At 50.9% G+C, this 11,420-nt stretch overlaps 2 protein-coding genes across 2 annotated transcripts; one reads left to right on the top strand and one right to left on the bottom strand.

Moving 5' to 3' along the window:
* Nucleotides 1–199: 199 nt before the first annotated feature.
* N7446_002651 (putative transcription factor) lies at nucleotides 200–2,152 on the top strand (the record flags this gene model as incomplete). Its single annotated transcript, XM_058511400.1, has 3 exons — nucleotides 200–1,128; nucleotides 1,183–1,533; nucleotides 1,589–2,152. Coding segments are annotated over 3 exons (1,836 nt in total), but the record flags the coding sequence as incomplete, so codon positions are not given.
* A 335-nt stretch (nucleotides 2,153–2,487) lies between these two features.
* N7446_002652 (type I polyketide synthase) lies at nucleotides 2,488–10,512 on the bottom strand (the record flags this gene model as incomplete). The annotated part of the gene is made up of 6 exons (XM_058511401.1): nucleotides 2,488–3,330; nucleotides 3,421–9,589; nucleotides 9,648–9,981; nucleotides 10,043–10,100; nucleotides 10,159–10,245; nucleotides 10,303–10,512. The coding sequence occupies 6 exons, from the start codon at nucleotides 10,510–10,512 to the stop codon at nucleotides 2,488–2,490; spliced, it is 7,701 nt and encodes a 2,566-aa protein (XP_058376937.1).
* Between the last annotated feature and the right edge of the window lie 908 nt (nucleotides 10,513–11,420).

The raw sequence follows: 11,420 nt of genomic DNA on the forward strand, positions 1-11,420 counted from the left end.
GATGAATGAAGTGATAATTGGTCAACATACGCAATCGAAGCCTTTACGCAGGCAGAGACTAAGAGTAACAAGCGCTTGCCAAGTATGTCGCTCGAGGAAGATTAAATGTGATGGTGCTCGGCCAGGTATCTCTCCATTGTTTCATTGACCTGCAGAGTTCGTGCATAAGGCTGACACAAACCATAAAGCATGCGCCAGATGCCAGGCTAGAGGCAAGACGTGTGTCTATGGCCAAGGTGCCGTCGAGAAACAGACAGCGCATAAACCTCGTGGGCAAGCATCATCGGTTTACATGCCTGTTCCTATGCTGGTGTCTCCCATATCTTCGGCACCTTCACTGGAGACTCCGCCAGAATCAGTGGCTGCAACGCCTCCCAGGGTTGATTCAATACCTGGGTCTCACCATGTGAATGAAGATCGAGAGGCAGAGCCTGACCTGGAGAAAAACAGGACATACTATACCGCACACGGGCGGTTTGCCAGCCAGGTCGCCGCTACCATAGACGAAAGGGCAGGTCTCATCCCAGCCACCTGTAACCAGGTCCCACTGGTAGATGCGCCGCTATTTGGAGATCTCAACCTACCTTCTCAATCTTGTGTCTTGTCTTCCTCGACCGAATTGCCTCCCCGGGCATATGCCGACCAATTAATTGACATATACTGGCAACATGTTGACCCTATGGAGCCAGTTTTAGATCGTCAGCGTTTCCTTGAAAACTATGAAAAAGCATATTCAACACCCATAACACCACTCTGTGCAGACTACGACCTCTGGCTTGGTATCCTCAATGTGGTATTTGCCCTGGCAGTTCAAAGACAAGAACACAATCCGCTGCACCAAAGGAACGAGGAAGCAAATCGATTTTTTCAGCGCGCATGGGTCCTGCTTCCAGCTGAGTCTATGCTATGGAAACCTGGATCACTCGAGCTCGTACAGTGTCTGATGCTGATAAATCGATACCTGCACTGCACCAATAATCAGCAGAAGACATGGATGACAGCGGGTCTGGCGATGCGGATTGCGCAAAACATGTGCTGCCATCTCACCGAGACGCCCTCGTTGAAAGGCTCCAGTGACGACAAAGCTTTGAAACAGAAAGTATGGGCTAGCTGTGTTGCGCTCGATAGGTATGTCATAGAGTGATTACTCTTCTATAGTACTCTCCAGCTGACTTCACGTAGATGCATCTCCTGGTCATTGGGTAAGACGTCGGCATTGGTGCTAATTCCGTCCCCACCACCCAGTAGCTCCCAACAACTAGGTGAGAAGGCGATGCAGGATACCTTGGGATTAAGACTCCACGAAATTGGGAATCAGATTCAACTGGCGCAGATACAGACTCGAACTAGTCTCGCTGCAAGATTTCGCCCTCCACTCCTATCTCAACAAGACGAGTACCATAACGCGGCATTGCAACTAGATGCATGTCTTCAAGATTGGGAAAATAGTCTCCCCGCCGATTGGCAACATCAGAACCTCAGAATGGTGGTCGACAGGTCGTCCCGAGCCGAGAGATACTTGCTTCATCTTCGGTAAGCCAATAATCCCTTTATCCTCACCAAAATCGATTTTTATCGTTCTATGTAGCTACCTCCACCACCGAGTCTTTCTCTACAGACCCATGCTCGCCCGCTTCTACTCGATAAAACCAGACACCCACCCTTCACACAAATCACGCAGCCTAAGCCACCGACTCCTCCGTGAAAGCGCCAGCATGTGCATCGAAGCCGCTCAACAGATGGCTTCATTAGTTAACGAGACGCTTGAGCCAGATGAGCCGATCGGACTCCTCCCGTGGTGGTACAGAATATACTACCTTCACATCGCGGGTGCCAACTTCCTCGCAGCTATGTTTCGATCGGAGCTATTCACAGATTCTGTTTCCCAGTCTTGGAAAAGTGTTCTGCTGGCGCTCCGCGCTCATGAACACTTGAGCCCTTATGTCCAGCAGTGCCTGTGGACGTTTGAGACTCTCGCAGCCAGGATCACGGGCAAGCCTTACCCCAGTATGGATGGCGGTGGGTGTGGTTTGATGGTAGATGGGTCTTCGGGAGTTTCATTCGACGATATTTTCAAGGATGTCAATTTTGACTTCGACAATTTTATATTTGGGCCTGAGGACTGTGGAGAAGGGTTGGTTTAGTGACAAGGCTGGCATTTGCCTTATGATCGAAGCTGGTACAAGTCATAATGTGTAAAAATTCAAAGCAAATGTAAATCTACCTGTCCTAAAAGTGCTATCCACTTCGATCCATGCAGTTGTACGAATTTATTCTAAAAGCTCCATAGGATACTTGAGAAAGATGCCTACGAAACTGAGAATCCAAATTAATTCTTAGTATGTAGTTGACATAAAACCCTAACTCCGGCTCTCTAATAGTATTGATCCCCCATGGAAGCAAGACTAGCGCGGCAGATGCAGCCTGACATCACTTCCGTGGTCTATACAAAAATTGACAGCTTCTTAAACATGCCCAATAATATGATCAACCCGCAAACTTGACGTGCGCACTGCGACCCACAACATCAATCGCTAGCTGCATCAGACTGGGGCTTTGCATGATATTGAAGATGGAAAGTTCAGCACCGGCCTGGGTGAAAAGCATGTTCCGGACCTCAACTGCTACAAGAGAGTCAACTCCTTGCTGCGAGGGCGACTGGCTTAGATCGACATCCTCAATAGGAACAAGGAACATTTCAGCCAGCATTTCTGCGATGGCAGTCCCAACAACACGAACGGCATCATCCTGTGACGCGCAGGCGATCATTTTTGCGGCGAGAGAGTCGCTGCTAGAATCATCATCCTGGCTCTGTTCGCTTACAGCCGGAGGACGATACTTGAGTGGCAGGACACGCATATCACGGCCCAGATCGCCGTCAAGATCCCAATGGGGACCTGGCCCGGAGTTTATACCACCGACAACGAATTGTGGGTCGAAGGGCGATAGGATGGCAGACTCTAGCGAACCAAGAACATGATCTTCGTCAATGACTCTGCGACCAGCTCTGAGGAGAGACCGGCGTAGTGTTTCGGATGCGTTTGCCTCGGCGACGTAGCCGACCGCGTTGACGACGGAGAGGTCAATTGACACGGCTGGAAGGCCACAATGCTTGACTCGCCAGTGGGCGAGGGCGTCTTCGTATGCACCAGCTGCGGAATAGGCAGATTGGCTGGCATATCCAAGAATTCCATTGATAGAAGAGAATAAGACGAAGAAGTCGAGGTCGCCGGGCAAATTAAACTGGTTGTGCAAGTTCCAGGCGCCGGCGACCTTGCTCTGAATAGTGTGTTTCCAGTCATCAATGGTCATTTTCTCCACGAAGGCATCCTGTTAGATATTGCGTTAGTTGTTTTATTTCAGGAATAAGGTGGGGGTTTTCGACACTTACACGGAGTACAAACGCAGCATGAATGATACCTCTGATGGGGGTAAGCCCTCTTGAGCACATTTATCGATGGCGTCGCCCAAGCTTTCCTCGTTGGAAACGTCACAGCTGATTGGCAAGACCCGACGACATCCTGCCTGGCGGAGATCCTCGGCAAATGCAGTGGTCTTTTCGCTCGTCCCAGCACTCCGAGATAGAAGGACCAGATTTCTTGCTCCACGATTGACCATCCAGTGCGCCACAGACTGCGCTAAGCCGCCACTGCCACCGACGATCAAGTATGAGACCTCGGAAGAGAGCTTTGCAGCCGCCTTGGATGGCAAAACAGAAACCGTTGAATGCTCATCGACCGACAAGACAATTTTGCCAATCTGGTCTCCCACTTTTAAGAGACGAGATGCCTCCGCGATCTCTCCAATGGCATGGAAGGCGATTGGGTGGACAGGTGTCACGGCTCTTAACTCGATGAGGCGCGTCAACTCAGCGAGGCAACGATGAACATCCGTCGCCCGATACTCCAGCAGGCTAGATATATCAAGGGTCGCGAATGAAATGCCACGATCGAATGGCCGCATGTGCATATAGCCATTTGTTAGGGTATTGCGCCTGCCAATCTCCACAAAGTGGCCAAGCGGGGCCACAAGATTAAAACTTTCTTGAAAGAGCGGGCCAGTCAGTGAGTTGAGAACCACGTCAACTCCACGGCCTTGTGTCGCAGCCATTACCGCATCTCCAAACGACGAGTCCGTACAACTGAAGATATGATCCACCGGTAGACCATATTTCAGTATGAGCAGGCCACGCTCTGCAGGGGTACCGACTGTCACATATATCTCCGCCCCAAGGTGCTGGGCAACCATGATTGCAGCTTGCCCAACGTCTCCCGCACCAGCGTGAATCAAGACTGACCGAGAACGCTGCAGTCGCGCGATTTCGACCAGGGTGAAGTATGCACTGAGGAAAGGCAACGGAAGTGATGCTCCTTCCTGGAAGGTCATGTCAGTTGGCATGCGCGTCGTCAGTTTCCAGTCGACAACAGCCCGGCTCGGGAAAGATGGATGTCGCAAGACTGAGAGAACGCGATCGCCGACTGCATAGCCTTGGGCTGCTGCTTCTTCCCCAACTTGCGTAATGATTCCGGCACACTCGAAGCCAGCGATATCATCACCGACACTGTTGAGCGTAGCACCATATGCCTTAGGTTGCACTTCCAGGGATGCGGGTGGGAGGTGTTCAAGACAATCGGCAGAGAAGTCATCGTCACCGAAGACTAGCAAGTCCGGCTGTAAACACAAAGGGCGGGTTGGTTGGTAGAAATCCTCAATTGAGGTTTTCTCCATGGCGGTATCTGACGCATCGGGAGAAAGCATTCGGTTTCTCGTCACATCATGGTAGATTCGCGGGATCAAGATAACGCCATCTCGTTCGGCGTACTCGAGCTCCATGGCGCCTTTCTCTACCATAGAGTCACCGGCGGAATTCCCAATGGCAGTGCCCAGGATCTTGGCAATTGCAGCCATACTAACGTCAGTCCACGGCGTACCCTTGGGATCCAGGTCGAGAGTCAGCAGCTTGCGACCGACATATTCATTGCGCAGGGAACGAATGAAACCGGTCGCCAAACTCATTTCTGGCCATTCACAGTCCACAGCACCGCCACGCGTCACCCAGATCAATCCTTTAGAGTTAGTACTCATTGAACGAATGCCCTCCAAGAATGTTGAATTCAAGTTGTATAGGACGGCTTCATCCACCTCACCAAGGAAGATACAAATCTTGTCCGCATAAGACGCAGCTGTCGCAGCTAAGGATTCTAAATCTTGAACAATAGGACGTAGTTTCCCTTCACGCGCGATGGCATCCTTGAGGCCCTCCACCCAGGCAGCTGGAGGACATCCGTTTCGGCTTGTGACAATGACCACTTGATCCGCATCCACATTTGGTTTTGGTGACTGTGGTAATTGCACAGTGGACATGAAAGTCACCAAAGCGGCTTCTTGGGGGCGTTCACGATCCAGCAACTCGAGTTCAACTGTGAAACCGGCACCCAGGAGATGATTTTCCCAGGATGGCATATCCAGACATAGGTTGGCCTTCAGCTCTGTGCTATCGTCCGACCATCGGCCAGGAAGTAGCCGACGAACAAAATGAACATCGACCTCGTATTTCAAAGGTTCCACCAGCAAGAGAGTGCCGCCGGGCTTTAACAGAGAGCTGATGTTGCTCAGTGCTTGTGATGTGGATTCGGAGATAGATCGGATATTTGAGGCGATCACAATATCGTAGGTCCCCGGTGTATATCCCTGCGGTGCTGGATCATGCTCAATGTCGAGCTCGTCGAAGGACAGCAGATCAGCCCAGGGGAGCAGGCTTTCTCTCGCCGTCTCGAACAAAGCTGTAGAGGTGTCTGTAAAGTGGTACATGGAGGCATTGGGACCACCCGAGTCAGACGTGCCTAGGGCTCCAAGGGCATGGAGAGCAATGGCCCCCGTGCCCGCACCCACCTCCAAAATGCGAGCACGGGGATTCTTGTGGGATAGATGGCGAAGAAGTCCTGCAATCTGCGTTCCCGCCCGTTTCCACTGCGGAGCATCGCCGTAGAAACGCGATAGCAGATTGTCTTGCATGGCCAGGTCAAGTGCTCCGGTCTTTCCGCGCAATATGTCTACCAGCTGAGTTCCCACTCGACACACGATCTCTCCATCCACCCCGGTCTGAGCCTGTTCAATATGACGCTGCCTCTCGGCCTCTGAATGGTATATCCATTCGGCGCTACCATCGAACAGTTCTCCCGAGCTGGCGCGCTCGACAGTGTCTTTCATCCATGTATAGTAAGACACGTTATGGGGATCCATCTCAGCTACGTCATGCGAGTCCAAAGCGATGAGAGCCAGTTGCATAAAGTAGATACACGCACGCAAGGTAGCTTTTGTAGTGTCGCTTTCAGCAGATTGCACAGTGCAGGCCAATTCATTCCTCACGGTAGCCAAGGTAGCAGGCAAAGGCGTGGAAATATCGAGCGACCAAATAACCTTGTTGCATAGCTCATTCGGCCAAGATTCGGATTGCTGTAATGACATGCTCCGTCCCAAAGACTGGTAAGAAAAGCCATTCATTTCGAGCACAATATTTCCGGTGCCATGATCAGAAACCAGCACATCTGCCGCCATTCCTTGGTCATCATCGCGGGCGAGGGTCGTGTCCACCTCGAATGAATGTCCCGCATCGTGACTTATCTTGCTGCATACCCAGAATCTCTCAACAGACCTGGGCACCTTGGCAGCAACTTCACGGGCAGCAGCTCCAGGGACTGCCGAGTAAGGGGCCGTGATTACCGAGTCCAATGTGACGGGATGCAGAATGTGGTTTCGGGGAAGGTCATTGGGAACCGAGACGTCGGGCAAAGTCATGCTCACCACACTTCGCATTTCAGAACCAGACTGGATGATGCTGTTCATATTCTGGAAAACCGGCCCGTGTGTAATCCCCAGATTTCTCAAGTTGGCAAATAGATCAGCGGGAAGAATTCGCCGTGTGTAGCCAGTAATGTTCTTCCTAGCTGGTCGGGAAGCCCGGACAGAAGACTCTCCAATTTCAACAGAGACCAACCCTTTCGCGTGTTGGGTCCAGCGGTTGTCTATTGTAACGGACCAGACCTCGAAATGCTTCCATTCCTGCGAGGCAACGTCCTTCTTGCTGACTGGACGTATCGTCGTTTGAATCTCGATACCATCTGAGCTATCCGGAATGATTAGGGCCTGTAAGAAATCAACGTCGCGAAGCCGGTATCCATCAATCTCTCCGGTCGTCTGATTGAGCACATAAAGCTGACGGATCGCCTCAATAGCCAGGCAAATGTACCCAGCAGCTGGATAGATGACGTTGGATTGAATAGCATGATCTCTGGTCCACGGTGACTCGGACATTCGAAGGACGTGTCGCCAAGACGGTGCATTTGGATTTGAGCCTTCAATGATGGATCCGAGCAAGTCATGAGGAGGCTGGGATCGTTCACGTAAGGCCCGATTTAGCCGTGGTTCGGCCCAATGCTTTACCTGGTGGTTCCAGGGGTACGATGGTAGGTTTGTCAGTACTTTGACGTCCTGTCCTCGCCCATGTGCAAAATTCACTGCTTCCATATTAACAGGATAGCCTTCTCGTAGAAGACTAGAAGCAAGTGCATGCATACTGTCCACGGCGTCTGATTTGCGAACGAGAGTTCCATAATATGAAATGTTCAAATCTCTGAACTCGGGCAGTCCAAGGATCTCCTGAATCGGACCTCCCAGCGCTGTATGCGGGCCCACCTCAACGATCACATCTACATTAGAGCCACCAGATCCCGAGCCGCCGAGTACCATATCGGTGAAAGCGGCGACAAACTGCACAGGCTGTACCAAGCTTTCAACCCAGTGCTCAGGGCGCGCGATATGTTGAGCATTAGTAATGCGACCTCCAGTTACTGGAGATGAGAATGTGACAGTGGTCAGAGCATCTTGGTCAATCTTTTCAGCTCGTGTATTCTCCAAGGCTTCGCAGTAGACATTCGCAATCGGAGTCATATGATGCGAGTGCCAGGCCGTATCCACCTTCAGGCGACGAGCAAATACACCATCTGCATTGACCAGATCCTCCAGTTCCGCCACTGCCGAAAGATCACCCGAGACCGTTATGCTAGACGGGCTGTTGATGCAAGCTATGGCAGCTTGGCCCTCTGAGCTCAGTCGGCGAAGATAGGATTCCGTCTCTTCTAATCCAAGTCCGACGGCAATCATGCCGCCCTTGACTGGCCCACGTAGGCTTTTGTCTGCTGCCAGCACTGCACGATAGTAGGAAAAGGCCATAGCTGTTTTGTAACTTACGGCCCCCGCAGTGTAAGCAGCGGCAATCTCTCCACTCGAATGGCTGGTAACAGCAACAGGAACGATTCCCCAAGCCCGTAACAAGCGCACAAGCGAGATCTGTACTGCCACGCAGATCGGAGTACTCAAGCCGACTTCGTTAATGCGGCTTTTTTCGGCATCTCGCATTAACTCATCCATCAATGACCATTCGGCGCCAAACTGTTCAAGATATCCTGCTGCCTCTTGAAGAGATGCTTTGAATACTGGATAGGCCTCGATGAGCTCCCTTCCCATGGCATTCCACTGTGCCCCTTGGCCTGTAAACACCATACTGATCCGAGGTCGGCGCGAAGTGCGCGTCGGTTTGAATTTGGGCGACTGGAGAGTCTGAACTACGGCTTCATACCCCTCCGCAACTGGTATTGGATACGCTGCTACCCATGGGAAGCGGGTACGCCGTTGACCTAGCGTATAGATCAAACTGTCGAGAAACTCTCGTGGGTTGGAGTTTGTTGACTGGGTTTGCCTCAGGTAGTCCGCAAGGTTCGCTATCATGTTCTCGCACGCCTGCTTGTCCTTTCCGCTCAATACAAGGACTTTTGAGATACCTTGGCTTGCTTGCACATGTGGGTCCGTCGTGGGGTGGTGACCATTTGCGTTTGGTCCGTTCGAATGTCCATCCGTGAACCCATTGGTACGTCCGTTTTGGCCACCAATAGCCTTAACCCACGAAGCGCCATCTTCTAAGATTATGTGCGCATTGCTTCCTCCATATCCGAAGTTGTTGATTGATGCGCGCCTGATGGGGCCCGCTGGCCATGTTTCCACTTCCCGAACAAGCTTTAGATTCCAATCTTCCAAGCTGATCTTCGGGTTAGGCTTCTCAAAGTTGATAGAAGGCGGGATGAGCCCATTTTCCATGGCTAGTGCGGTTTTGATGATGCTTGCGAGCCCGCTTGCGGCCTCTGTGTGGCCAACGTTTGTCTTGATCGATCCGATGAGCAACGGTTCTTGGCGTGATGCGAAAACAGTCGCAATGCCCTGTGCCTCAATAGTATCCCCGGCCTGCGTACCAGTGCCATGTGCCTCAAAATACTGCGTTTCTCGAAGGTCGAGACCTGCTTTTCGATAGCATCCACGCATCAAGGCTTCTTGTGCCTCTAGACTCGGAGACGTAATTGTTTCAGTTTTGCCATCTTGGTTGAGCATCGATTCTCGAATCACAGCCCTAATCGGATCTCCTGCGGCAAGGGCGTCTGACAAGCGCTTCACGACTAGTGTTCCAACACCCTCGCCGCGGCCATATCCACTGGCGCGGGAATCAAATGCATAGGACTTGCCGTCAGCAGAAAGAAACCTTTCATAAACAATTCAGTGATTCATTCTATTCACGGTAGTCAGTGCACTTGACTTACCCAGCAGATCCCAACGCCTTGAACATATCTGGGTTGAGTGTCAGGTTGGCGCCGCCAACAATGGACATATCCGCCTCTCCAGTTCTCAAGCTTTGGACGGCTTGATGCACTGCCACCATTCCCGAGGAGCACGCCGTCTCTATTGTCATACTGGCACCGCGCAGATCAAAGAAATGTGATACACGGTTCGCCATCATGGGAACACCCGTGCCAGTGGCCATCAACCGCGGTAGGTTATCGGCATCGCGGAGTAAGCCATCTCTATAATCGTGTACAAACACTCCTGTGAACACCGAGGTGTTGGAACCAGCAATCTTCGTTAATGGCAGACCAGCTGTGATACTTGGTTAAAGACCTTTCAAATGAGAGGGCTGAAAAGGGGAAATTTTTCTCACCATTTTCCAATGCCTCGTAGACAGACTCGAGCTGGAGTCTGTACTGCGGGTCCATTGACTTAAAGTCATGATCAGTAGGTGTCAAGTCCAAGAAGCTGAGCCAGCAAAGCACTCACTGCCGCTGTTTCACCCGAGTAACCAAAGAATGCCGCGTCGAACAGTCCGACATCCTCTCCGAGAAAATGTGCACCCTTCACATGTGTCTACGTAGTGACTTTTGTTAAAACTTCTTTCTGTAGGAATGCGGGGTGAGGCCTCACACTATTGAGTCGTCCATTATTTGGATGGTAGACACCTTCTGATCGAAATCTAGAGTCGGGGAAGGGCGACCAACCGCTTCTTCCCTCAATTAACATGCGCCAGAGATTGTCGGTGTTTGTTGCGTCGCCAGCAAATTTAGCGCTCATGCCAATGATGGCAATCGGCTCGCTGGCCCATGACCTGCGCGCCGTGTTATCGATGCTTCCCATATTGTGTTGTTTAGATGTCGACAACTAGATTGAAAGGATAGGCCTTCGTGCCGTGGGATAGATACCACGGGATTTGGACGAACCTGCAGTGGGAATTGAGACCTATGCCCCCTGCCTCTTAGATACCTAGAGCTTTGTTGGGTAAATTGGGGACCATGCGGATGGCTCAGTATTCATTATCTCGTTCCCGGACAATGGACATTGGGATCGGAGTAATCCGTGGTGTCGGGTTACATGCTGTGATTGTGTGAGGCGGAGTTGGAATTATTCCAAGTCCTGCGGAGAAACCACGAGAATGAGGCCACATCACGACGTGTTCTGGATGAAACCCCCATGCAGGCAGATTAGCTCCCGTATTCAGCTCAGGTCTCTGGATTATCTCGAGGCGTGGAAACGGCTACTCAATATGAGCGGGGTGAAACCAGACTTGAAGATATTCACCAGATATATATTTTTCCTATCCAAATAAACCACTCAACGCGTCAGGTTATTGAATTTGAAGCTATTTGCCCTATACATTGTTGAGCAATCAATTTCATTAGAGTAAAATATCTCTATCGCGTCTCCTTGGACGCCGTATGTGAGACCTATGAAATATTGGGCTAAACATTTGTACCCAGATATACCGCTCTCCAAATTCTGCCGATTCTGCCAGACTAAAACACCTAATATAGTTAGTATGTAGGCACGTGATCTGGTACCTACAATTAGCAGTCAAAAGTATGTACCAAAGGAGACTGCTAGAAAAGACCACTATAAAGAGACATAAAAAGACTACTTGAGAAGGCAACTAAGAAGTCTACGGCCGTATAAGCGGGCGACTATTTATTCTTATAGCAGTATATTTAAATGGGATGCGGTATTTATGATAGTATATAACGGGCAGGCGGTAATATGTAGTCCACTGT

This window comes from Penicillium canescens (assembly GCF_028828765.1).
Source record: "Penicillium canescens strain IBT 15451 chromosome Unknown utg000002l_segment0_segment0, whole genome shotgun sequence".
In the NCBI taxonomy this organism is placed as follows: Eukaryota; Fungi; Ascomycota; class Eurotiomycetes; order Eurotiales; family Aspergillaceae; genus Penicillium; species Penicillium canescens.